This window comes from Malaclemys terrapin, chromosome 15 (genome assembly GCF_027887155.1).
Source record: "Malaclemys terrapin pileata isolate rMalTer1 chromosome 15, rMalTer1.hap1, whole genome shotgun sequence".
NCBI lineage: Eukaryota > Metazoa > Chordata > Testudines > Emydidae > Malaclemys > Malaclemys terrapin.
Genome location: NC_071519.1, coordinates 11,859,392 through 11,885,738, shown reverse-complemented (window position 1 = coordinate 11,885,738; position 26,347 = coordinate 11,859,392). Strand labels below are relative to the sequence as shown.

At 49.9% G+C, this 26,347-nt stretch overlaps 1 protein-coding gene and 2 non-coding genes across 4 annotated transcripts in view; 2 read left to right on the top strand and 1 right to left on the bottom strand.

The window, feature by feature from the left end:
• LOC128822975 (zinc finger protein 420-like) overlaps window positions 1–26,347 on the top strand; it is a 56,429-nt gene that overhangs the window by 12,966 nt on the left and 17,116 nt on the right. Inside the window, exons 4-5 of one of the 2 annotated variants that reach the window (XM_054004910.1) lie at window positions 8,349–8,462; window positions 8,873–10,032. The exons of the other annotated variant lie outside the window; for it this stretch is intronic. Of the exons in view, the coding sequence (XP_053860885.1) occupies window positions 8,349–8,462; window positions 8,873–9,930 (1,172 nt within the window). The 3' untranslated portion in view covers window positions 9,931–10,032. Of the gene's footprint in view, window positions 1–8,348; window positions 8,463–8,872; window positions 10,033–26,347 lie in introns of those variants that run through there. 2 annotated transcript variants of the gene reach the window in all.
• Window positions 16,005–16,076, bottom strand: TRNAC-GCA (transfer RNA cysteine (anticodon GCA)). The gene has a single exon. It is a non-coding gene; the product is annotated as a tRNA-Cys (tRNA).
• TRNAG-UCC (transfer RNA glycine (anticodon UCC)) lies at window positions 22,480–22,551 on the top strand. Its single transcript has one exon. It is a non-coding gene; the product is annotated as a tRNA-Gly (tRNA).

Below are 26,347 nucleotides of genomic sequence, written 5' to 3'. Positions count from 1 at the left end.
TTCTCTGGGTGAGTTATAATTTTTACACTGAATAGAGAGTTACAGAAAAGTATATATAGTCAGCGCCCAAAAATTCTTTCCAAGGAAGCAAAGATCTATTTCTCAATGCTTCTGGCATTGGAAGCTATGCATTCTGAAATATGCTCATTCCCATAAACACCATGTCTGAATATTTCTAAGTTCTAAAGTTCCTCTTGTAAGAGCCGTAGTATGGTACCATACAAATGACAATTTCTATTTTGCTGCAATGGGGTTCGCTAACTGCGGTGGGGCGATAGACGGCACGCATATCCCTATCTTGGCACCAGGCCATGTTGCCACAAAGTATATAAACAGAAAGGGATACTTTTCTATGGTGTTGCAAGCGCTGGTGAATCAGCAGGGGCATTTTACTGACATGAACGTGGGATGGTCAGGGGAGGTGCATGACGTGCATCTTTAAGAACATAGGTCTGTTCAGAAAGCTGCAAGCAGGGACTTTCTTTCCAGACTGCAAAAGCACCCTTGGTGACATTGAAAATAGTGATACTGGGAGACACAGCCTATCCCTTATTCCTGTGGCTCATGAAGGCAGACACCTGGGCAGCAGCAAAGATCAGTTCAATAATAGGTTCAGCAAGTGCAGAATGGTGGCTGAATGTGACTTTGGCCGTTCGAAGGGTCGCTGGTGCAGTTTGCTCACTAGGTTAGACCCTATGGGGATGTGGGGGGAAATCCCTATGATTATAGCTGCTTGTTGTTATCTTCATAATATATGTGAAGCAAAGGGAGAGAAGTTTCCTCCATACCCCACCCCTGTCTGCTAATTTTGAGCAGCCAAATACCAGGGCTCTAAGAAGAGCTCAGTGTGGAGCAATGTGTCTCGGGGAGGGTTTGAAACTCCAGTTTAGTAATGACCCACAATAATGCGCGTTGCTATTCTGTATCGTGCTTATCCATCGTCTGAAACTTGCTGTGACTGCTGTTTTGTTCTCATACACATCTTCCCCCCCTTGCTTTGAATTAATAAAGAGTGGGTGTAGTAGGTCCTAGCCGGGGCTCGACCCTTCCGGGCAGGAGGGGAGCCACACCGACTCACTACTCTGGGAATAAGCAGTCAGTTAGTCCTGAAACTCCGGCTCTTTGGTGCAGAGTCGGAGCAACCACAGTTAAAGCTCAGGAGCCCAGGCCCTGGATCAGGGCGGGGCAAACACAGTTAGCTCAGACCCTTGCTTGCTGGGCTGAGCGGGCAAATAGTTCAGAGCCCAGGCCCTGGATCAGGGCGGGGCAAACACAGTTAGGCTCAGGTCCTTATGGCAGGGGCTGAGCGGGTAAATAGTTCAAAGCCCAGGCCCTGGATCAGGGCGGGGCAAACACAGTTAGGCTCAGGCCCTTGTTGCAGGGGCTGAGCGAGCAAACAGTTCAAAGCCCAGGCCCTGGATCAGGGCGGGGCAAACACAGTTAAGCTCAGGCCCTTGTTTGCAGGGGCTGAGCGAGCAAATAGTTCAGAGCCCAGGCCCTGGATCAGGGCGGGGCAAACACAGTTAGCTCAGGCCCTTGTTGCAGGGGCTGAGCGAGCAAATAGTTCAGAGCCCAGGCCCTGGATCAGGGCGGGGCAAACACAGTTAAGCTCAGGCCCTTGTTGCAGGGGCTGAGCGAGCAAATAGTTCAGAGCCCAGGCCCTGGATCAGGGCGGGGCAAACACAGTTAGCTCAGGCCCTTGTTGCAGGGGCTGAGCGAGCAAATAGTTCAGAGCCCAGGCCCTGGATCAGGGCGGGGCAAACACAGTTAAGCTCAGGCCCTTGTTGCAGGGGCTGAGCGAGCAAATAGTTCAGAGCCCAGGCCCTGGATCAGGGCGGGGCAAACACAGTTAACTCAGGCCCTTGTTGCAGGGGCTGAGCGAGCAAGCAGTTCAAAGCCCAGGCTTCTGTAGCCGAGCGTTGGGTGAGGGGGAAGCCTGCCACCCGTACGGAGGGTGGCAGGGGGGAACGCAGGCCCACCCACTCCACTGCGTTCCAGCCCGGGGCCCTAACAGCGGTTGCTGCCGCTGCTGGTCAGTGGGGTATCCAGGCCGCAACACACTGACATAGGCTCACACTCAGTTGCAGCCGGACCGGGGTCGGCTACCCCCGGGCTACTTCCGTGATCCCCCTCACAGCCTACCTCGGTCGTTGCGCCGGGATCGGGCCAGTCCACCTGCATGGGCTCCTCTCTGCCCGGGCTCGGCGGCAAGTCTGGTAGCTCTGCCGGGAAGTCCGGCCAATGGTCCTCAGGCGGCTCCTCTGGATAGCAGCAGGGGCTGAGGGGTTCGGGTCCAGTCTCACCCTCAGGGTTAGCGGGGTTCGGTTCCCAGGGGTTCTCCCAGTGGCGGGCGTGAACGGGCTCCGGCGGCTCCTCCTCGTAGCGGGCCCGGGGTAGCTCAGGCCAGCTAGGGTCTTCGACGGTCTCCTGGCCGGGAGCTCCCGGCCGCACGTCTGCTCCCTGTGGTGGCTGGCCGCCAACTGAGCTCTGGCGGCCGGCCTTTATACTTCCTGTCCCGCCCCTTGACTTCCGGGGGGCGGGGACAGGCGGTGGTGGTCCCACCCACTCTGGTGCCGGCACGTGGGCTCCCTCTTCTGGGCAGGAGGGGAGCCACACCGACTCACTACAGTGGGGAAAACACATTCATCTCTTCTTTCAAAGCACAGTGGCCTTGCCTGTCATACATCAGCATCTGTGCAGCTGTTATTCTTGGCAGCCTCCTCTAGGTCTGAGTGGAAGGGATAGTGCAGTGCCCCCCTTGCCTAGTGGGACCTGGGGTAGGGGAGTAGGGGGGAAGTACAGCGATTTTGGAATGTTGCTCTGCAGGGGCCAAAGCGGGAGTCAAACCTCAGGGTTTTTCTCCCAAAGGTCAACCAGATGCCTCAAAATGTCTGTCTGTTCCTTTAGAATCCGCAGCATCTCCTGCGGCATGCCATGGTCATTCTCCTGGGATGTTCATCTGGTCGCCATGTCCATTTTTTCTGAGAGCAATCCTCCACGCCCTTTTGCCGGGCAAACTAGTTGAAACAATAGTAAAGAATAAAATTGTCAGACACATAGAAGAACATAAAATGTTGGGCAAAAGTCAACATGGTTTCTGTAAAGGGAAATCGTGTGTTACTAATCTATTAGAGTTCTTTGACGCAGTCAACAAATGTGGACAAGGGGGATCCAGTGGACGTAATGTACCTGGATTTCCAGAAAGCCTTTGACAAGGTCCCTCACCAAAGTCTCTTACATAAATTAAGTTGTCATGGGATAAGAGGGAAGATCCTTTCCTGGATTGAGAACTGGCTAAAAGACAGGGAACAAAGGGTAGGAATGAATTGTAAATTCTCAGGATGGAGAGGGGTAACTAGTGGTGTTCCCCAAGGGTCAGTCCTAGGAACAATCCTATTCAACTTATTCATAAATGATCTTGAGAAAGGGGTAAACAGTGAGGTAGCAAAGTTTGCAGACGATACTAAACAGCTCAAGATAGTTAAGATCAAAGCAGACTGTGAAGAACTTCAAAAAGATCTCACAAAACGAAGTGATTGGGCAACAAAATGGCAAATGAAATTTAATGTGGATAAATGTAAAGTAATGCATTCTGTTGTGGAAAGAATCACCCACGCATTGATTTTAGTTTACAGACTCAAGCCTGAGGCTTATTTTATTGCAATACATACCAAACGCGTTGGGGTGACAGTCCGAAAACTGACACACCTAGGACCGCACGCAGGCGGCTTTTATTCCATCAAACCGCAAGCAAAGTACAAATTATACGTCATCTGCGAGAAATTAAAGCTGGGGTCAGCCCCCCTAGTCCCGGTACCTTCCTTATTATTTTACGAGTATTGGGTACATATTAGGCAAGGGGTCACTTGGTATTTTCCTTTAGGGGTGTTACTTGGCACCAATTTAGGGGTATTTCTCGTAAGAGTACATATCATCTTTCCGGGGTTTTACGGTTATGGGAATAGGGGGTTAACACAGGACACTCAAAGAAGATATATGATTGGTTGATTTTGCAGATAGCTGGAACTACAGGAGAAGTTGGCCTCTGCAAAGCAAATTCTTCATATTAAGCGGTTATTATATTTCATAAACAAGCAGTTATTATGTTACTAAAGCAGTTATTATGTGCAGAAGTCTTTTGCATTGTTTACTCCCCCTCCCTCCTCTTGTCATAACCCTTGACCAAATTTGGCAGAGAACCGTGCAGTTCAGTCTTGTTCAGGCCAGTCTTGTTCAGGCCTTGGCCTGTACTCCTTTTTGTAAAGGCAGTCGGTATAACAGTCCTCTGTTAAAGGGTCTGTATTTAGGCCTCTAGAATCACTCCGGTCATTTAAAAAGAAGGCCCTCCATTTCTTTTTCCCCACAATTCTATACATGCAATATGATGGGGGCTAATTTAGCTACAACTAATCAGGAAAGAGATCTTGGAGTCATAGTGGATAGTTCTCTGAAGACGTCCACACAGTGTGCAGCGGTAGTCAAAACGAACAGGATGTTAGGAATCATTAAAAAAGGGATAGAGAATAAGACAGAGAATATCTTATTGCCCTTATATAAATACATGGTACGCCCACATCATGAATACTGCGTACAGATGTGGTCTCCTCATCTCAAAAAAGATATACTGGCATTAGAAAAGATTCAGAGAAGGGCAACTAAAATGATTAGGGGTTTGGAACGGGTCCCATATGAGGAGAGATTAATGAGACTAGGACTTTTCAGCTTGCAAAAGAGGACACTAAGGGGAGATATGATAGAGGTATATAAAATCATGAGTGGTGTGAAGAAAATGAATAAGGAAAAGTTATTTACTTGTTCCCATAATATAAGAACTAGGGGCCACCAAATGAAATTAATGGGCAGCAGGTTTAAAACAAATAAAAGGAAGTTGTTCTTCACACAGAACACAGTCAACCTGTGGAACTCCTTGCCTGAGGAGGTTGTGAAGGCTAGGACTATAATAGGGTTTAAAGAGAACTAGATAAATTCATGGCGGTTAAGTCCATTAATTTCATCCTTAGCCAAGATGGGTAAGGAATGGTGTCCCTAGCCTCTGTTTGTCAGAGGGTGGAGATGGACGGCAGGAGAGAGATCACTTGATTATTACCTATTAGGTTCACTCCCTCTGGGGCACCTGGCATTGGCCACTGTTGGCAGACAGGATACTGGGCTGGATGGACCATTGGTCTGACCCAGTATGGCCGTTCTTATGTTCTGTGTCCACTGTTCTAGAGGCATTCATTATCTCATTAAACATATCACATGTTCTCTTTTGCCTCCATCTTGTCTGGGAGAGCCTCTCTGCCGATGTGGAGGAAGAGTTGAAGGCCACACTTTCAGCTATAACACATGCAAAGCACAAAGGAACCATTGTCAGGGCAGACCCAGGCTGTAGTGCAGAATTGCTATATAAAAATCACTCCCCTGAATCCATGCCAGTATAAAGTGGAACATTTTCATTTCTACAAGGTATTTACTGAACCGGTTTGCTGTCTCAGCTATGCTGAGTATGGCATGGGGGCAGGGGCGCTGGACCATCTGCAGTGGGAGGGGGGTCACCTGTGGTGGAACCGGAGGTGGCTAGGGGGCCATGCCCACCTCCCCTTTGTTACATGGATGTTGGCTGAATGTTGGGGACCAGCCTTCCCCATCCCAAGCTGCAAGTCTTAGCAGAAGTGGCTCAGGTGTTTGTGCGTACTTGTGATGGTGTGTGGCCACTACAACATTTTCCTTCCCCCACCCCTCCCCTCAACCCTCTGTTGCTGCTGCTGCCGCCGCTGCTGCTCTCCGGTGCTTGAGGTTTGCTGTTTCTGAGGTCAGTGCTGACCCCTGCCACCCAAACTACAGCCATGTTTTGTGGAGCGTGGGGAAAGGGGGGATTGCAGCACCTCCTGAAACATGTCGTCTTTGCTCCATCTTGGTCACTTTCTGATCTGGCAGAGGCACTCCACCAGTGTGTAGGGGGGGTCCCCTGAAGGCCATATCTACAGAAGAACAAGAATTACCTAAACGCATGATTGTTAGTTCACACATAGCATCGAATCATTACAGTAAAATACATGTTTTGTAACATACCAAGCACACAGAAACACTTTCTTGTACATTTCTATCCCCTCACCCACTTCCGCACTACCCAAAGCAAAGGAAAGTTGGCCATCATAACCATGCAGCATCAACTCAAAAAATCACCTACCAGAGTTCTCCTCTCCTGCTTCTTGCTCACTAGAGTGGGACTCCTGGGACTGGCTAGACACCTCCAGAATGACTCGCCATCCCACATGGCGACCTAGCTGTGGGCTACACGTCATCTGCTAACTCCACCTCCTCATCCATGACTTTGTTGTCAGGGTTAGGTCCACTTGACGCTGCGTTCAGCCACGCCAAAGTATCCACAGGGCTCTTGGCGGTGCAGGTGGGGATGCAGCCAAGGATAGCATCCAGCTCCTTATAGAACCAGCAGGTCTACGGTGTAGCACCAGAGTGACAGTTTGCGTCCCTTGCCTTCTGGTACGCCTGCCTCTGCTCCTTTATCTTCACTCTGCATGGCACCGTGTCCCAATCATTAGCTCTTTTCACACAAGCCAAGAGAAATGTGCCCGTAGGTGTCGAAGTTCCTATGGCTGGAGCACAGCTGGGACTGGACAGCCTCTTCTCCCCATATACTGAGCAGATCCAACAGCTCCACATTGGTCCAAGCGGGAGAGTGTTTGCCATGTGGAGCCGCCATGGTCAGCCGGAAAGATGCGAGGTGAGCTCTCCACGCCAAGTGGCACAGAGATCACTCCTAAATAAAGGGATGTGTGTTTGCCTTAATTTGCATTTAAGCTGTAAACAGAGTCATCAAGCAGGAAGGGAAAACAAAGGAAGTTCAAAGAGGTGGGGGAAAAAAATTCCAGGGAATATCCTTCCACATGGACTCTGTCTCCTGGTTCTCAGCTACGAATGTTTTTCAAGAGGTGGGGAGGGGGACCAAAACTATAAAAAGGAATGACGAACACCCCAAGGCGCCTTCCCTTCTCCCTGCCCACCTGATTCCCTGCACCTGAGACGGTAAAAAGAAAGCGGTTGGATGCTGAGGGAGGGATTCTGACCTGAGAGTTTTATTAATAATCTGTTAAAACGTGGTGAGAAAGTTTGCTTTGCAACTAAGATAGTTTTTAAAGTAAATATTAGTAAGCATTTTATCTGTATTTTTCTTGTAACCTGTCTGACTTTATGCCTTGAAATGTTTGCAACAACATTGTATGCAAAGTTATGAATTCCGCCTGTATGATGATGATAGTAGATGTTCAAACCCACACCGCCATGACTAGGCAAAAGTTGTTAACCCAGTCTAACCTAAACAACGGAATGTGTGCTTACCTCAGTTTGCATATAAGTAATAGGGTCCTTGAGACAGCAAGAGGAGGAAATGGCAGGAGCAAAGGCAAATCTGCATTTCAGCATACGCAGAGGAGAAGAATGAGCCTGGCTCCACCTTCACCGCTAGACTCCAGGTCACCTTCTTTGCTGTTTGTATAAACTTTGCTTTTGATGGGCAATCCAGAGTAGAATCCACTTCAAAGGGTGACTGGACTATAAAAGAGAGGGGCAAATACCCCAAGGCACTTCTTAGGTCAAAGGGGGTGGAGGGGAAGAAGACAAAGGAACCAGCCCTTTGACTTTGGTGGAGATCCTGACCTGACAATTTGGTCAACCCTGGGAACATGTGCTAAGGATTTTACCTTGAACGAAGTTGTGCTTGTTAAGTTTTAGAAAACATTTTATCTTTATTTCTCTTGTAACCATTTCTGACTTTTAATACTTTATACTTGTCCTCACTTAAAATCTCTCTTTGTAGTGAAATAAACTTGTTTTATTTGTAATCAAAACGAATCCAGTGTTGTGTTCAAACTGAAGTGTTTGCTAACTCCAGTTAAAGTAGCAAATTCTTGAATATTGGTCCCTTGACGGGCAACGGACCTCTCATATGTGAACTGTTCAGGAGAGGGCTGGCCAGTGCAGAACACGCGTTTTGGGGGAAATTTGGGCCAGGGAGTGTGTTGGGGCCACCCTGCACATCGTAACCCAGGCTGGTGGAGGCCAGAGTGGGCCTGGAACGTTGCTGACAGGGTGCTGGGCCAGGGCTGTAGCCGTACACAACACTCAGGGTGTGACCTGCACTCTGGTAGGCTGTTTCTCAGCGGCCCATGTTAGGAGCTACAACAGCAAAGCATTGTGAGGAACCCAGGATTACAGGGCAGGTGGTGACACAACCTTTCGGGGGTCTGGATTGCACCCCCAGAATGTGACACAAGTATCCCACAAATTCAGTTGATCTCTGAATGTGTTTTCTGTCACTTGTGCAGGGTTTCTAGTTTCCAAACCTCATGTGATCTCCTGGCTGGAACGAGGGGAGGAACCATGGGTCCCAGACCTCCAGGACTCTGAGAAAAGAGAGACCCTGAGAGATGCCTGCACAGGTGAGGAATCAGTTAAACCAACTCAAAATCTGTCCCTGAATTAAGGAAATATTTGGGATTCCTACGAAGCCCTTGTGAGCTCTCTGAGTTCAGGATTGTTCTCAGGAGGTGTGGCATCCTCATGGCAGACTTCACTTACGGCTTCCTACCTGTCCTGACTCATGCCTGACAATAGCTCCCTCCCCACTCTACTTTCTCCCTGAGTGTTTGGTTGAGATTTAGACCCAGAATTGATCCCCTCCTCTCTCTCCTTTGGGGAAAGGTTTGGGGGAGATTTAGCTCTTTCTTTGTTTGATCTCTCCATCACCTATTTTCATTTGTTCCCCCCCTTTCTTCCATTCCTCTCCCTGTGGTTCCCTTTTTCTCTGGCAAAGGGAGTGACCTATGTCTGGTTTCTCTCTCTATCCTAGCAGATGATGGGATGGTGAATGAGGAGGCGAATCCTCAACAAGATGATGCTGAGCAAGTAGAAGCACATGGGACGTTCTCAAAAAGATCCAAAGGGAATGTTTCCTGGAGTTGTGCACAGGCAAACGCTTGTGAGAGTCAGAACAGATCAGAGAAAAAGTTCAGTAGAGACTCAGACCTTACTAGACATGAGAGAATCAACACAGAAGGAACACCCTACATCTGCCTGGAGTGTGGGAAAACCTTCAAACATAACTCAATCTTTATCATCCATCAGAGAATCCACACTGGAGAGAGACCATACGCATGCCCCGAATGTGGGAAAAGCTTCAGTCGCAGCTCAAACCTTATCAGACATCACAAAATCCACACCGGGGAGACACCCTACACATGCCATGAGTGTGGGAAAAGCTTCAGTTGGCACTCAAACCTTATCGCACATCAAAGAATTCACACGGGAGAAAAACCATACATATGCCCTGAATGTGGGAAAAGCTTCAATCGGCGATCAAACCTTATCACACATCACAGAATCCACACAGGGGAGACACCCTATAGCTGCCCTGAGTGTGGGAAAAGCTTCATTTGGAGCTCAGACCTTATCAGACATAGGAGAATCCACACAGGAGAAAGACCCTACTCTTGCTGTGAGTGTGGGAAAAGCTTCATTCGGAGCTCAGACCTTATCGGACATAGGAGAATCCACACAGGAGAAAGACCCTACTCTTGCTGTGAGTGTGGGAAAAGCTTCATTCGGAGCTCAGAGCTTAATAAGCACCAGAGAATCCACACTGGAGAGAGACCCTACAGATGCCCTGAATGTGGGAAAAGGTTCATTCGAAACTCAGAGCTTAATAAGCACCAGAGAATCCACACTGGAGAGAGACCCTACAGATGCCCTGAATGTGGGAAAAGCTTCATTCGAAATGCAGATCTTAATAAACACCAGAAAATTCACACTAGAGAGAGACCCTACAGATGCCCTCAATGCGGGAAAGGCTTCAGTTACAGCTCACAGCTTGTTTCACATCAGAGAATCCACACAGGAGAGAAGCCCTAGTCGTGCCCTGTGTGTGAGAAAGGCTTCAGTTATGGCTCACATCTTGTCTCACATCAGAGAAGCCACACAGGAGAGTAACACTATACTTGTATTCAGTAGGGCTGCCCAAAGATTTTGTTTCTTTTTTTTTGTTTTTGTTTTGGTAATACGTTGGCTAATTCCTACATAGTGGTCTTTAAGCTTGATTGCACCATTTCCTGCACTGTAGTCTCTCAGCTCCCCCAGGTGAGTTGCCGCCGTCTACCTTTTGCAGTTCAACCTTACTTTGGGGTGAATCCTGTGATCCTTTCTAGCAACTCCTTTGTCTTATGAGTTATGGGAGGATGTGTCCCTCTTGACAGAAATGTCCATCAGTCCAAGTTGGGAGAGAGAGGGTTGACCTCATCTAGCTACAGTGAGATAAAAATGATCTGTTCCTTGTCTCTACTAGAATTGTACATCGAGTTACGCCATGTCTACACTACCACTTATGTCGGCAAAATTGATGTCGCTCAGGGGCGTGAAATAAACACACCCCTGAGGGCTTGTCTACACTGGCAAGTTTTGTCGATGAAACTAATGTCAACACAAAAAAATCGGCAAAAGCAAAGTCGCCAAATGAGTCTACGTTTGCTCCCTCTGTCGACAGATTGTGTCCACGTTCAGGGCACCATTGTCGACAGCGTGAGCAATGCACTGTGGATACGTATCCTACAGTGCCTGGCAACACCATCTGTCACTAGGTGTTGTGGGAAGGCAGAAACAGAGTGCAGAGCATCCTGGGACATGCAAAATGTCCCATCATGCACCGCTTTGTGTCCCAGCCCCCCCCCAATGGTTTCTGGCTTCCTTTCGTACCGTTTTTCCAAGTGTCAGTCTTTGTAGTGCGCGCCAGCATCTGCAGTGAGAGAGGATGGATCCCACACTTCTATGCGCTAACTGTCATGAGGACATTGCGCATGGCAGGAGAGTTACTCGCAAAGTTACTGACAGAGGATGAATCGCAGGCACCCGAGTGTGATATGGCCAGCAGCAACTTATCAGTGCTTTTGGCATTCACAGAGCAGCTGCATACGGTAGGCCATCACTTTTGGGCTAGGGAAACAAGCACAGGTTGGTGGGATCGCATGGTCGTGCTGGTGTGGGATGAAGACCAGTGGGTACAGAACTTTAGGATGTGTAAAACAACCTTCCTGGAGCTATGTGGTGAGCTGGCTCCTGACCTGCAGCGCAAGGACACCAGAATGAGCGCTGCCCTTTTGGTAGGGAAGCATGTTGCAATTGCTGTGTGGATGCTGGCGAATCCAGCCTGCTACCAGTCAGCTGCAAATCAATTTGCAGTGGGAAAGTCCACTGTTGGGGCTGTATTACTCCAAGTATGCAGGGCAATACATCGCCTCCTGCCGCGGAGGATGTGACTCTGGGAAATGTGCATGAAATAGTGGATGGCTTTGCAGAGATGGGTTTCCCTAACAGGCAGGGTGATTGATAGTATCAGGGGGTAGCCGTGTTAGTCTGTATCCACAAAAACAACAAGGAGTCCGGTGGCATCTTAAAGACTAACAGATTTATTTGGGCATAAGCTTTCGTGGGTAAAAAACCCACTTCTTCAGATGTTAGGGTGATTGATGGCACACACATTCCAATTTTAGCGCCAGACCACCTTGCCTCAGAATACATCAATAGGAAGGGATACTTCTCCATAGTGTTGCAGGTACTTGTGGATCACCGGGGGCATTTCATGGACATCAATGCAGACTGGTCTGGAAAGGTGCATGATACACGCATCTTCAGTAACAGTGGCCTGTACAGAAAGCTGCAGGAGGGAACTTTCTTTCCGGACCACAAGATCAGAGTGGGGGATGTGGAAATGCCCATAGTAATCCTGGGAGACCCGGCTTACTTCTTACAGCCCTGGCTCGTGAAACCTTACACAGGGCACCTGGATAGCAGCAAGGAGCGTTTTAACAACAGGCTGAGCAGCAGCCGCATGGTAGTCAAATGTGCCTTTGGCCATTTGAAAGCTCACTGGAGGTGTCTCAATGGCAAGCTAGACCTTACCGAGGATAATATTCCCATGGTCATAGCCGCATGCTGCCCTTTGCATAATCGGTGTGAATCTAAGGGTGAAATGTTTGCTCAGGTGTCGAGCACTGAGGCAGAGCGCTTGGCTGCACAGTTTGAACAGCCAGATGCTAGGGCTGTCAGAGGAGCCCAGAGGGCTGCTATTAACATCAGAGAGGCTTTGAGGAACCACTTTGACAATGAGGGGCACTAACACATGTCTGCTTGGAGTTAAAAGAACGAGGAGTACTTGTGGCACCTTAGAGACTAACACATTTATTTAAGCATAAACTTTTGTGGGCTAAAACCCACTTCATTGGATGCATGCAGTGGAAAATGCATATATATATCTTCCTACTGTATTTTCCACTGCATGCAGCCAGTGAAGTGGGTTTTAGCCCATGAAAGCTTAAGCTTAAATAAATTTGTTAGTCTCTAAGGTGCCACAAGGACTCCTCGTTCTTTTTGCTGAAACAGACTGCCACTCTGAAACCTATTTTGGAGTTGCTTCCGTGGTGCATCCATGTACAATTTTGGGGCCCAAGATTAATGCAACGAAATGCTATAGAAGCCTGTTCTCGAGAGTGAATTAATTGCTATACGCTTTTGTAGAAGACGGAATAAAAACGCTGTACCATTAAACACCTTAGCCTTTAGTTATTGTTAAAAAGAGTAAAACCCCACTACTGTGTAGCTTCAGCTATCATTGTGCAAGTTGTGAGGGGGGGTGGAGTGATGGGGAAACTCAGGAGTGCTGTGAAGTGAAAAGGAATGTGTGGGCATAGAGGCGGGTGAGGTTGGCAAAGTATTGTGCATGTGCTGCAGTGCAGGTAGACCACAGATCTGCTCAGTCTGCAGCTGTATCAAAGACTTGAGCATCTCTGTCTGATCCTCCATAACTTTTATCATCCGCTCTGTTGCTTGCCTAGCAAATCCTGCATTCTCTTTTCTGTCCTGACTTTTGGCTTCCCAGAGCTCTTTGCGTAATCTGGTCTCTCTCTCATCACGCTGCAGCATCTCCCTGAACATGTCTTCCTTGCGACTTCTCAGCTTCTTCCTTATCTGCTGAAGCCGGTCGGCAGGGGTGTGTACTGTGTTCCTCAAGGTCTTGGCTGCTGTGGACAATGCACAGAAGAGGGATTGTTACGTTCCAGCAAACGACTGAAACATTTCAGTAACAAGGGCCTTTTGCAACTAGTAGCAATCACTTTCTCTGTGACACACAGCTCCGCGAGCACCCCAATCATGGTGAATGTCAGGAGTGGGGGGAAGGTGGTTGTGTGTACAGACAAAACAGTCACGGCTTGCAGGGCAGATTTGCAGGGAACCCATTCTAAAATTATCACACACTTTTTCACAGGCGGCCAACCTGCTGACTGACATCTCACTGCTGCAGGTGACCAGAGAAACCAGGGCACAGCTGCTGAATGCTTGTGGCTTTCACCCCGGTCTATATGTAGCTCATCTATGTGCCGCTTTGGTCCCAACTCCAGCAATTGCTAAAGGGCAGGGGACAGTTTCCTACAATGGGGGAACTAACGAGGCTGCAATCCCTTGGAATCTGCGGCAGAGGAACAACAAGTACCTCTTGGAAACTTTCCAGAACCTCTCTGGAGAATTCTCTGCAGCTGTCAATGTCCATCGAGACCCTGCTTGGCCATGCAGATTAGTGACCCAGCTCACAGAAAACACTACCTGCCTCCCACTTTTCGATTCCCTACACAAGTCTCAGCAACTTACCCGGTGTCTCATCTACTTCCTTCTCTACTTTTCTGGAGTGGAGAAAAGTTCCTGGCTGCCGACCCCACTGGCAGCTTCACATCTTCTTCTAGCTCCACTTCTTCATCCAGAATTGCAGCCTCTGGGTATAATGATGCTGGTTCTGGCAGGACCCAACTGAGAGTGCCAATTTAGGACAAATTGCTAAAACAGGGCAGTTACAGGCCAAGTCTGGGGTTTTTCCACCTCTAAAGCAAACCAAACCAGCCAGACAGTGAAGACTTTGGTCTCACCCCACTGGCTAACCGCAAGTCATACAAGCAATTCCCTTAGATGCTCCAGTTTCCCAGTGTCACCACCAGTGCCACTCGTTATGGGGACAAATGGTTATGAAAACCAATACCCCAGTAAAAGAAAAAAGGTCCTCTCGATCCCAAAGGACCAAGCCCTAGACCCAAGTCAATATACAAATCAGATCTTACCCACAAATCACGCTGTTGCCAATCCTTTAGACTCTAAAATCTAAAGGTTTATTCATAAAAGGAAAAAGCAAGCAGGAAATGGAATTCCACAGCCTAGTCTGAGGGTTAAATGGACATGCTCAAACTGAAAAGGGCCTTGGCACCCAGGAAAAAACTGGTTGCAAAAAAACAAAACTTAAAAAAACAGAAAAGCTGCTATCTTGTACCCATCACTATTTTAAATTAAGACACCTGCCAGATGGGACATCATATTTGGTTTGCAAACACGAGAACTGGGGAACTCAGTGATTGTTACAGTATAACTGGGTAAAAGGTTACACAACAGATCTCCTTACGGAATTTTTTCTCAACAGAAACATGTTAAAAGCTTATAAAAAAAATTCCATTTGAAACAGAAATAATCAAAGTCTATACTAGGTCTTTATTTTGATACGCACTATTTCTCCTACATACTGCCATACACCAGCCCCTTTTGAGTGAGCTTTTGCTTTAGAACTCCTTAATCCGAAGAGAGTAAATTACATCAAATAAACTTCACAGAATTAGTCATCATTTCATATACTACTCAGGGGAGGCAGAGGACAGAAACATAAGAATGGCCAAACTGGGTTAGACCAATGGTCCATCTAGCCCAGTATCCTGTCTTCTGAGAGTGGCCAATGCCAGATGCTTCAGGGGGAATGAACAGGTCAATTAGCGAGTGATCCATCCCGTATCATTCAGTCCTACCGTCTGGCAGTCAGAGGCTTAGCCATCTTGACTAACAGTCATTGATGGACCTATACTACATAAACGTATCTTAATTCTATTCTGAACCCAGAAAACTTTCAGTGTTACAAAGTAATTCAGATTATCACATAGTCAGTCTCTTATTCTGCAATAAACTTTGTGTTGAATTCCATTTTCACTGGTAACAACATATTTGAAGGCTACACCATTTTATCATGTGTGTTAGTTTTCTCTTACTCCCCCTTTCCACTAAGTGAGCTTGTGTAAAGTTGTGTTCTGTAGTAACATAGGTGCCTTCTATTTCTGGGAGCTCATTTATCTCTGGGTCTTTGGTCGTAAGTGTTGGTGGATGACAACTCACATGTGTTCTCATCATGAGAAAAAAGCACTTGTATTCTATTTTCACAATTTTAATATTTCTTTAATATCAAGATGGGGGAGGAGAGATAATGTAGAGGTAACTGTCTCTTATTTTATACCCTCCCCCTCTCTTTGAGGATTCCCCCCCTCACTGGTGTGTAGACAAAACAGTCCCCAGGGTATGGCCATTCAAAGCATCTTTCAGGTGAATTATAAATGTCTTGTTCACACCTTCTGGGCACATGACATTTGAGACGTCTTCAGGGATGACATGCAAATCCATTGCTTACAGTTCCCCTGATGGTGACTGGCCACTTCAGTAGCTAATAGTTTTCCAACTCCTGGGGTCAGTCCTTTGTTGACACAGAGGAGTCAGAATTACAACATACTTCAGTAACAAACATATAGTAAAATCTCATAGCGCCACCGACGATGCTGGTGCACACATTTTAACAGGAAAATGATCTTCAGTAGATTATGAGTTTTCAAATGATACCTCACAAGGCATACTTTGTACAAAACCTATCCTAACCATAGAACAGTGGTGAATATGGGGGTTCAGAGTGTTACTTGGGGTACAGTGCATCACACTTAGAGGATTGGATCTGATTTCAGCTGACGGACAGGTTTGCTAGTTTTTTAGACATTATACAAGCCGTGCCCCCCTTCCCCTTCCGTGGAACTGCTGAGCATACTGGAGATGGATATGAAAATGTATTTACATTAGAAAAACAGTTGCTAAGGGAGCACCTGGATTTGAACCAGGGACCTCTTGATCTGCAGTCAAATGCTCTACCACTGAGCTATACTCCCTCTGAGAATAGAGTATTGGAGCCAGTCATTTTGAGGATTAGGAAGGACACACCCTAGTTCAAAGAGCTCCTCTTATGTTCCCAGCCATGGGTGGTTTAATAATGGGGTTGTATTAAATATTACACATGCATGGAAACACCACACCTTGCACAAGCCCCTTCCCTGCTCGGTCTCACCAGAGCACAACTACTACTTACCTGGGACCACACCCTGCTCTCCAGCTCTGTGCCACTTCACCTCGCCAGCATTGCTCCAAACCCTTAAAAGCACAGGGCACATGTAAATAGAATCCATTAATCCCAACAGCGTTCATTAAGGAACTGCCAGATAATCCCGTTCTGACCAGAAACACAGAGCTCCCAACTCTGAGTTAGAAACACAGATCTCCCGGGAGTATCAGCCACACCCCTGTGCCCGGCAGCAGAGTAAGGCCCTGGCAGTGAGCAGGGCCCATAATGCACACGTCCCTTTTTTATATTTTGCACAATTGTGGTTAAGTGGGAGAATTCTTGTCTCCCATCCAGCAGTCCTGGACTTAATTCACTGCCAATGCTGAGCTGAGTTTTCTGAGCAAAGGCTGAAGGAACTGGGTATGTTTAGTTTGCAAAAGCGGAGATTCAGGGAGGATATGATAGCAGTCTTCAAATATAGGGTTACCATACGTCTGGTTTTTCCCGGACATGTCCGGCTTTTCGGCAATCAAACCCCCGTCTGGGGGGAATTGCCAAAAAGCCGAACATGTCTGGGAAAATGCCAGCCGGGCACTTCCCCTCTCGTGGCTGCTCTGCTCCTCCCCGGACTCTTCGGCTCTGTTTAAGAGCCGAGCTGCCCGAGCGCTATGGGCTTCAGGCAGCCCCCTTGCCTCCGGACCCCAGCCGCCGGCCGGGCACTTCCCCTCCCGGGCTCCGGCGGCGCAGGGTCCGGAGGCATGGGGGCTGCCCGAAGCCGGTAGCGCTAGGGCAGCTCGGCTCTTAAACAGAGCCGAAGAGTCAGGGGAGGAGCAGAGCCTCCGGCCGCGGCGGCTTTGCTCCTCCCTGACTCTTCGGCTCTGTTTAAGAGCCGAGCGCTACGGGCTTTGGGCAGCCCCCGTGCCTCTGGACCCTGCGCCGCCGGAGCCCGGGAGGGGAAGTGCCCGGCCGGGGGCACAGGGTACGGAGGCATAGGGGCTGCCCGAAGCCCAAGCGCTACTGGCTTCACGGTTTGCCGGGCAGCCTCCAGACCCTGCGCCCCCGGCTGGGCACTTCCCCTCCCAGGCTCCAGCTGCGTTGGGGAAGCACCGGCCGGGGGCGCAGGGTCTGGGGGCTGCCCGGCAAACCGTGAAGCCGGTAACGCTTGGGCAGCCCTTTTCGTGTGGCTGGAAGTTGGAGGGAGGAGGGGACGGAGTTAGGGTGGAGTTGGGGCGGGGCTGGGTGGGAAATGGGCGGGGCCAGAGCCCCGTGGAGGGTCCTCTTTTTTTATTTGTTCAATATGGTAACCCTATCAAATACTTGAAAGGCTGCTATAACAAAGATGGAGAAAAGTTGTTCTCTCTTGTCACAGAGGGCAGGACAAGCAGCAGTGGGTTCAAACGACAGCACAGGAGATTTAGATTAAATGTCAGGAAAGACTTCCTAAGTGTAAGAGCAGTAGGACAATGGAACTGACTCTCTAGTTTGTGGAAACTCCTTCACTGGCGTGTTTCAAAAGGAGGCTGGAGCCATCTGTCTTGGATGGTTTGGCCACAACAAATCCTGCAGCTTGGCTGGGGGTTAGACTAGATGACCCTTGCAGTCCCTGGTAACCCTATGGGTTCTATGCTTAGATGTAGAAATTGCAGGATGCAAACTTGAAATAAGGGCCAGTTTACCCCCGTAACACGTAAAGTCTTTACATTCAAACAATGATTTTCTGAATGATCTGTCCTAGTTCAACCTTCAGATGTTGGGGTGGATGTTGAACTCGCTGGGTTAAATTCTCTGGACTCTGTTATGCAGCTGGTCAGACCAGATGTCCATAGAGATCTTGTCTGCCTCTAAAATCAAAATACGGTCTTAAATTAATCCTCAGACACTGGTTTTCCCCTGTCCTGATCCCCAGCAAGGGCAATCCAAGGAAGAGGGCTGTTTAGCGAGGATAGAAGAAGGATAGCCTTTGCCCCTTGGAGGAATCAGATTCACATTGGTTAGGTGCCATGCTGCCCTCCTTTCTCCTGGCTTTTAAGATGGTTGAGCAGCATGTGGTAGTGTATCTAAATTAGAGACTTCCTGTGGAGAAGTGGGTTTGACTTCTGTTTCTGACAAGTAGTGGCTGAGGTTTTTTTGAATTTGTCCCCCTCCCCGCAAAAATATTCCCTATTAATTTTAACATAGTCAAGTCTTGAATGAAGTGTGACATTCTCCTCCTCATTCCCAGAGGTTTTTCACCCTAAAGGTTCCTGTCCTCACAGCTCACACTCAATCTGCTCTGCTCCATGCAGCGTGAAACGATCCCGCAGAGCAGATTGAGTGAGGGGCGGGTTCAGTCTGACATGCAGTAGAGCAGTGGTGAGCGGGTGCAGGAAGGACAGCAGCTCCACTATTCAAATTCTGCACTTTACAATTTTCCCAAACTGGGAATAACTGAAGGACATAAATCCACACCGTGTAGAGGTCAAAGCATAGGGGTTTATTACACACAGCGCTGGCGGAGTGTCACCTGGCTTATTAGGCTCAGAGACACTGTCAATCAATTGATTACAATGAAATATATAGATTTTCCATGGGCGGGGGAAAGTGACGGGGTAGGCAGTTCCACACCCCGGGATAGGTTTTGCAGCAAGACAAGATAGCACAATAGCCAATGGTTAAAAGGTTACACAATGTCTCCGCCCATGGTCTCAAGTTAGCAAATTAACATTTGATTAATACTTTGATAAAATGTTATTAGTATAAAATATATATGTTGAATTCTGATTTGGGGTCCATAGGAACAGAGTAACTCCTTTGATTGTCCGACAGGTACATGTCTAGGGGATAAAGCAAAGAAACAGTGAAAGCATATGAAAATAGAGATTGTCTCCTTTATGTCTTAAGGCAGGGCATGGTCCCTTGGAAGGGAGGTGGAAGGGTGCCATATCATTATAGTGACATGTGCCAATATTTCATAAACTCAAGGTTGGAGCTGTGGGAAGACTGTTTTCCCTTCAGGAGAAACACAATAGGAACAGGGATCCTTTGTTCAATTTGAAACATTGGATGAAACATAATTATTCAGTTATTGCTTCAACATCTGGCATTTCTACTGACCAAGCAGATCTTAGTAAAGGCAATGTTATTTTGTTTACCCCAGCTTTCTCGTAGCTGATCACTATTAGTTAGGCCTCTGGTCTCCAGACCAAACTCTGGACTTCGGGTCTGAAAAAGAGCTGGCACAATCCATATACCAGGTTGTTATATAACATGCACATGGATTTTAACCCTTCAATAACCAAAACCAACGTATCTAGTGGGAAGGTGGATGCAGAGCAGTAAAACTGGCGATGCCCAGACCTCCTATGCGGGTGAAGTGGAAATTAATAATGTGAGGATCATTTGGAAAATTAGCCATTCCTGACAAGGTTTATCTCTGTTCTAATTTCAAGTTTATAGTATTATTTAGAGGAATCAGTAATTATTTTTTCTATCTTAATTAAACCCTAAACTTTATGTAATCAAACCATGACAATTAAGGCCCCCCATTTTTTCTCTCTCGTAGCAAGAATGAACTAGTTTTATTCAATCCCTGACATTCTATGAAATAACAGCTGCAGCATGAGGAAAGAGCCGAACCAATATCTCACTGTCGGGGATGCAGGTGGCCATGTCCCCTCTGTTTGACCATTGCCCTTGCAGGAGAGAAGGTTTCAATGCAATTCAATACCCTGGCTCAGACAAGAGACCCAGAGAGGTTTTGCTGTTCATGGATCTGTGCAAAGGAAATTATTTGTGTGTGTGAAATTGAGGCAGGACATGAAACATCCACATGGTGGCACAATGCCCTAAGGAATGTGGGTGAAGGACTCAGGCTGAGAACTGAATTAACTCCACTCACTGGCCACCCTCCACCCCGGGATGGTACCCCTCTTCACGTCACTAGGCCTTGCTGCCCAGCAAACAGAGTAGCCTTATTGACTTTGGCTGCTAGACCTCGCTGACCTGCAAAGAAGGGTGACCCCGTTGACTCTAGCCCTTAGCTCTCGCTGCCTAGAGTCAGAGGGCTGCTCAAAGGATGGAGTGCCCTCACCCCACACTGGACGGGGTCCCTCCACCCCGTTACAGGGAGCCAAATTTTAGTGTAGACACACGCACAAAGGTTGCCTTGTATTGACATAACACTGCAGTGTAGATCTGGGGATAGAGTGTGTGTGTGTGTGTGGGGAGAACCTTCAGCTAAAGGGGGGAAAGCGTCTTCCCAAGACTGCCATTTCTGTTCCTTCTGCAGCGTCCCCGGGGCAGGAGGCACCTCAGGAAAGTTTCCTTTTCAAGGGATCAATAATAAAATTGGTGAAAGTTCAAAATCAACATGGCCTGACATCAGAATGCCAATGCCCTACCCCGGAGCAAACAATAATGGTCTGGCATCTTGAATCCAATGCCCAGGACTAGGCTGCAGCTGCTTTGCAACAGTATTTCACAAGGCAAAGAAGATCGGGTAATTGGATGATTATTTAGTAGCTTGGGGTTCCAGTTCCATTTCCTATTCAGGTCACACAAAAGTGTCTGATTTCCCAGATCATTCAAATGTTCTGACCTGCGGCTGGCACTCCCCTCCGCCCCTTGTTACCAACCAGGCCTGGAATGTTTCACAGGGACACCGTCGGGAGGAAACATGGGCATAGGTGCCGACTCCACCAGCAGCCAAGCTCACCTCCTCCCACCACCGCAGCACAACAGGACCCACCGGACCCTACTGGATGTGTCCTTCCAGTTTGACAGTGAACCATTGCTAGTTGCTCTCTGACTGCAGCCTTTCAAGCCGTTGTGCACCCTCCCTATTGTCATTTCATCTAGACCACATTTTCCAAGTTTGCTTATGAGACCGTCATGTGGGACTGTGAAAACCCTTTACTGAAATCAAGAAATATCACATCTAATGTTTCCCCCGTGCCCACTAGGCTGGTAACCTTGTCAAGGGAGGAACTTAGGTTGGTTTGGCATGATTTCTTCTTGACAAATCCTTCCTAGCTTTAATTTATAACCCTACAAGTCTCAATTGATAGTTTAACCATTTCTTCCATTCTCTTTCCCAGGATCGATGATTGGCTTGACTGGTCTTTAATTCCAAAGGTCACTCTTTAAAAAGGGAAAAATGTTTCCTCTTCTCCAGTCCTTTGGGACCTTACCTATGCTCTACCATGAGTTCTCGAAGATAACCACTAATGGGTCCAAGATTGCTTCAGCTGGTTCCTTATGTCCCTAAAGCATGTAGTGCCCCCAGCGGGGCAGAGGCTAGGGCAGGGAAGCAGCCCGGGTTGGGCTGGGAAGAGGATGGTAGTTCTGGTGCTCAGAGAACTGGCCACAAAATGTCAATTCTACCCACTGTGAAAAATCAGCGTGGAGCTAAGGGCAGAGCTGGGGTTTCTGCTTTCACTCCTGCTGTGGCATGCAGGGAACCCAGGGGCAATTCTAGAAGAGCATTTGGAACTGAATTGGGGAAACCAGCCTTTCATCACAGGCAGCTCAAGTTTAGATGAACTGTTTTTTGTTTTGTTTTGTTTTATTTTGTTTTTTACAATTGATTATAACACTAAATAGTCCTTCAATCCTAGTGTCACAATCCATGAAATTGCTTCAGCCTTGTAGTTTGCCCAGGGTGAAACTGAACATCACTTCAAATACAAGTGAGTGGAGATCAATCACTTTTCAAGAATTACTGCGCATAGAAGACGTGTGTTGTGGTTCATTCCTTATGTCCTGGCACCATCGTGTGGCCATCTCCTTTTCCCACCTTTCTGTAAAAAGTTTTGGTAGTTGGTCCAGAAACTTGATTTCCCCAGGAAAGAGGCAGGAACAGGGGCTGCCTGCATGTACCAAACACCCATAGAATGAGGCATCCGTCCTTGTCAAAAAAATCATCTCCCTCCTTCAGTTCAGTGGCAGCCACAACATGAAACCCCTCTGTACCGAGCAGGAAGGAACACAAACATTTTCTTTTAAAAGGAGCAGCCTCCTTCCTTTTTAAGTCAGATGAATTTATCTTCATCTGCCATCTCTTAGGGGAGGAGTGGAACTGGGTCCAACTCCTGCCGGGATAGAGTCTCTCTCCCCATTATTCAGTCAGTCTGGGACCCTGCCTCTGCCCAGACCTAATGTGCTGCCACCACTCAAACCCACCCTGCTGATTAGCTCTGTGGCTGTCTCTGCTTTGCTTGCACAGTTCACACCTACATGACACACTCTTTTCAAGTGCATTGGTGGTATAGTGGTGAGCATAGCTGCCTTCCAAGCAGTTGACCCGGGTTCGATTCCCGGCCAATGCAATGTTGTGTTTTGTCCCCCTTGCTTGAAATTGGTCTCATTTCAGTCACCCTGTGTTATCATCACATTGTTTTACGAGAAACTGCTCCCTGTAGGAATCTGCTACTTGTAGCAGTTACTCCTATTTAAGGGACAACCAGTGGGGCCATTGAACGATCAAGGTGGTAAAGGAGCACTCAAGGACGATAGGTTTTGGAACAAATCAATCAATTAAACAGCAATAAGTCACCAGGGCCAGATGGTCTCACCCAAGAGTTCTGAGGGCACTCAGATGCCAAATTGCAGAACTACTAACTGTAGTCTGCAACCTATCATTTACATCAGCTTCTGTACCAGACGACTGGAGGATAACTAATGCAACGTCAATTTTTAAACAGGTCTCCAGCGGTGATCCCGGCAATGACAGGTCTGTAAGCCTGAACTCAGGCCTCACCAATCTACTAGAATTGGTTGGGAGGGTCGACAGGCCTGTGAACAAGGGGGATCCAGTGGATCGAGTGGAGTTAGGTTTCCAGAAGCCCTTTGACAAGGTCCCTCACCAAAGGCTCTTACGCAAACGAAGCTGCGCTGGGGTTGCCTCCCTGAGCATCTGGGGTAATAGCCGCCCCCGGCCCGTGTCCCCCCCCAGGGCGCAGCGCCCAGGGCAGGGGGAGGGTCTGGGGCTCCCCAGAGTGGCCCAGACGCCCCAGGCAGCTCCAGCTTCTGCCCAGGGGGCGGGGCCTTGGGGAAAAGGGAGGGGCAGGGGTGGGGCCTCGGTAAAAGGGGAGAAGCAAGGGAGGGGCCTTGGGGAAGACAATGAGACGGGGGCGTGGCTTTGGGGAAAGTGGCGGAGCAGGGGCGGGGCCCCATGAAGGAGAGGGGGCCGTTTGCTCCCGGCGTTCGCGGGCTCAGCAGCGTTGCTAGGGCGACGTCAGAACTGGCCCCTCCCCGGCCGCCCCGCGCCAGTAGTCGCTGAGCATTGCGCATGCGCGGCGCCCGCCCAGAGGCGGCGGGAGACTCCATTTCCCGGCAGGACCCGCGCGCCGCCGAGCGGCAGTTTCCAGGCAAGCGCAGCTCGCGCCGAGGAGGGGGAGCGTTTCGCCGCCGCGAGCCCTGCGCGCGCGGGTACCGACAGCGGGTGAGTGCTATCAGCGCCCGGGGCTCTCACCCTTCCCCCCCGTGATATCTGTCACAGCCCCGCGTCCCCCCCAACCCCGCCCCGTTATATCCGTCACCGGCGTCGCGTCCCCTTCCCCCTCGCACCCGTTATATCCCTCCCCATGGCGGCGAGGGGTGGTTGCTCCCAGTGTTCGCGGGCTCAGCAGCGTTGCTAGGGAGACGGTCAGAACCGGACCCCCCACAACCGCCCCGCGCCAGTAGTCGCTGAGCGCTGCGCATGCGCGGTGCCCGCCGAGAGCCGGCGGGAGACTCCATTTCCCAGCAGGCCCCGCGCGCCGCCGAGCGGCAGCTTCCGGGCAGGCGCAGCTCGCCCCGAGGAGAGGGGGCGTTTCCCCGCCCCTAGCCCTGCGCGCGCGGCAGAGCCGGGCCCGGGGACCGACAGCGGGTGAGTGGGGACCCTCCTCCCGCGGAGCCTGTCCTGCCCCCCGCCGGCACCGCGAGTGGCCGGGCCCCGCCGCTCCCCTCCCCTCCCCTCTAGTGCGCGTGCCCCCGGGACCCCTCTGCTCCCGCCCCGGCCCCCCCCCCGCGGCCCGAGCCCGTGTCCGTTACCTGCTCTCACCCCCCCCGCCTGTTATCTCCGTCACCGGCCCCGTGCCCCTCCCCCCCCCCCTGTTATCTCCGTCACCGGCCCCGTGCCCCTCCCCCCACCCCGTTATCTCCGTCACCGGCCCCGTGCCCCTCCCCCCACCCCGTTGTCTCCGTTACCGGCCCCGTGCCCCTCCCCCTACCCCGTTATCTCCGTTACCGGCCCCGTGCCCCTCCCCCCCCCGTTATCTCCGTTAACAGCAGCGTGTTTGCAGGTGAAGGCGACTCGCCCCACAGTCGCTGCGGGGAAAGAGGCCGAGCGGGAGGCAAGACCAGGTTTCAGGCCCATGCGGAGGGGGAAGAATCGTTCCCCGGAACCGCTGCGGCTGGAGCAGAAGCCACGGGGTTAACTGGCAGCCGGGGCGGTGTAGGTCGGACAGGAGGAAACACGTCCCTACTGTCGGGGGTTCAGCGCTGGGGTAAATTGCTCAGGGAGGTTGTGGAGTCTCCATCATTGGGGATGTTTAAGAGCCGGATGGACAAACACCTCTCAGGGATGGTCTAGATAATACTGAGTCCTGCCTTGAGTGCCAGGGACTGGACTAGACGACCTCTCGAGGTCCCTTCCAGGCCTACGATTCTATGAAAGCCGGGGGCCTCCCGCTCGCTGTCTGGGGTACGGTGTCTCCCAGCTGCTAACAGGACACTGCGCTGGGCCCTGACTGACTTTCCCTGTCCCCAGTGCGGGGTGAGGGGTTTCCTCCCCTCCTGGGGCTGCTCTGTGCATGGCCGGGTCCCTGCTCCCTTAGGCCATGCCCAGAGAAGCCCCCGCCTCTCTCCCCCTCCTGTATTAACCCCTCACATGCTGACCACTGCTTGTGCTGAAGAGAGCCCATAACCCAGGACAGACCGTCACCATGAGGGGTCTTTCCCCCCTGCGCTGAGCTGGGTCCCGGGGGTCGTTATTTGCCAGGGACAGGACAAGGGAATTTGTTGACTCTTTTGGCTCCTCCATCCCCTCCCCTCTCCTGTTAAAGCAGCGTTGGCCTGGGCCTGTGTGAATGGATGGCACGGGGGTGGAGGGAGATGACAGAACGTAGCCCTGTGCCCACACCCTACACCTGATTGCAATAATCATGGTACAAATTATGCCTTGTGAGGGGCCATTGGAAAACTCATAATTTGCTGGTCATCATTATTCTGATAAAATGTGTGGCAACGTCCAAACCCCCGATCCCTGCGCAAACGGTGGTTGGCAAATTGCCCTGAGTCCTTGCCCCAGATGGGAGCAGCCGTGGTGGGAAAGGGTGGATCCCCCATTATATGTTTTAAAGGATTTTGGCTCCTTCCTCCTATACCACATTTCTGGTCTCATTGACTCCAGTGTCTGGATTGACACTGCAATAAGGACAAGGCGTGACTCTGGATTAACATGAGGGAGGTGGTGTCATTAGTTACTGTCACCAGGGGCGCTGGCTGTTGCTGACGGAAGGGAGGCTGCTCTCTCTCACTTTCCACTCAAGGTGTCTGGTTTGAGTTTCTTGCGTCACACGCTGCTGCCTCCAGTGTGATCTGGGAATGCTGGGCCGAGCAGCTTCTCTGCCCCAGCAGGGTCTGTGCCATGGAGAGACCTTCGTTAAAGCGCCTTCGGTGCCCAGCCAAGGGGAGAGACTTTCTCCAGCGGCTGGAAGTAGCCCCCTACAGTCGCCCCGGGCTCTGCCAACACCCACCACTGAGCCAGAGACCTCAGGGAAAGTGCTGGGGTTGGGCAGGGAAGTGACTCTGCACAAATGTCCCGGGAGCCTCGGATTTCACAGCCCCTGGGAACGTGCTCCCTGGTTGTGAATGTCCCTGAGGGATGGCTGGGAGCTGCCTGTACAGCAGTGAAGCGGCTGCCCTCAGCTCCTGCCAGGATCTGCCCAGGGAGCAAACTGGGGGATTCAGGAGTGGAAGAGACTGGGCCCCAGTGGGGTTTGCCCTTTGTGTGTCTGGAGGGTGGAGGTGTCAGGAAGGGAAAGGGGGGAAGACTTGCACTGTGTTGACCTCAGTACGTCGACCATGGCTCAGCGTTGCTTGGGGAAGGGGTGTTACCGTGTTGGCATAATGGACAGTTTA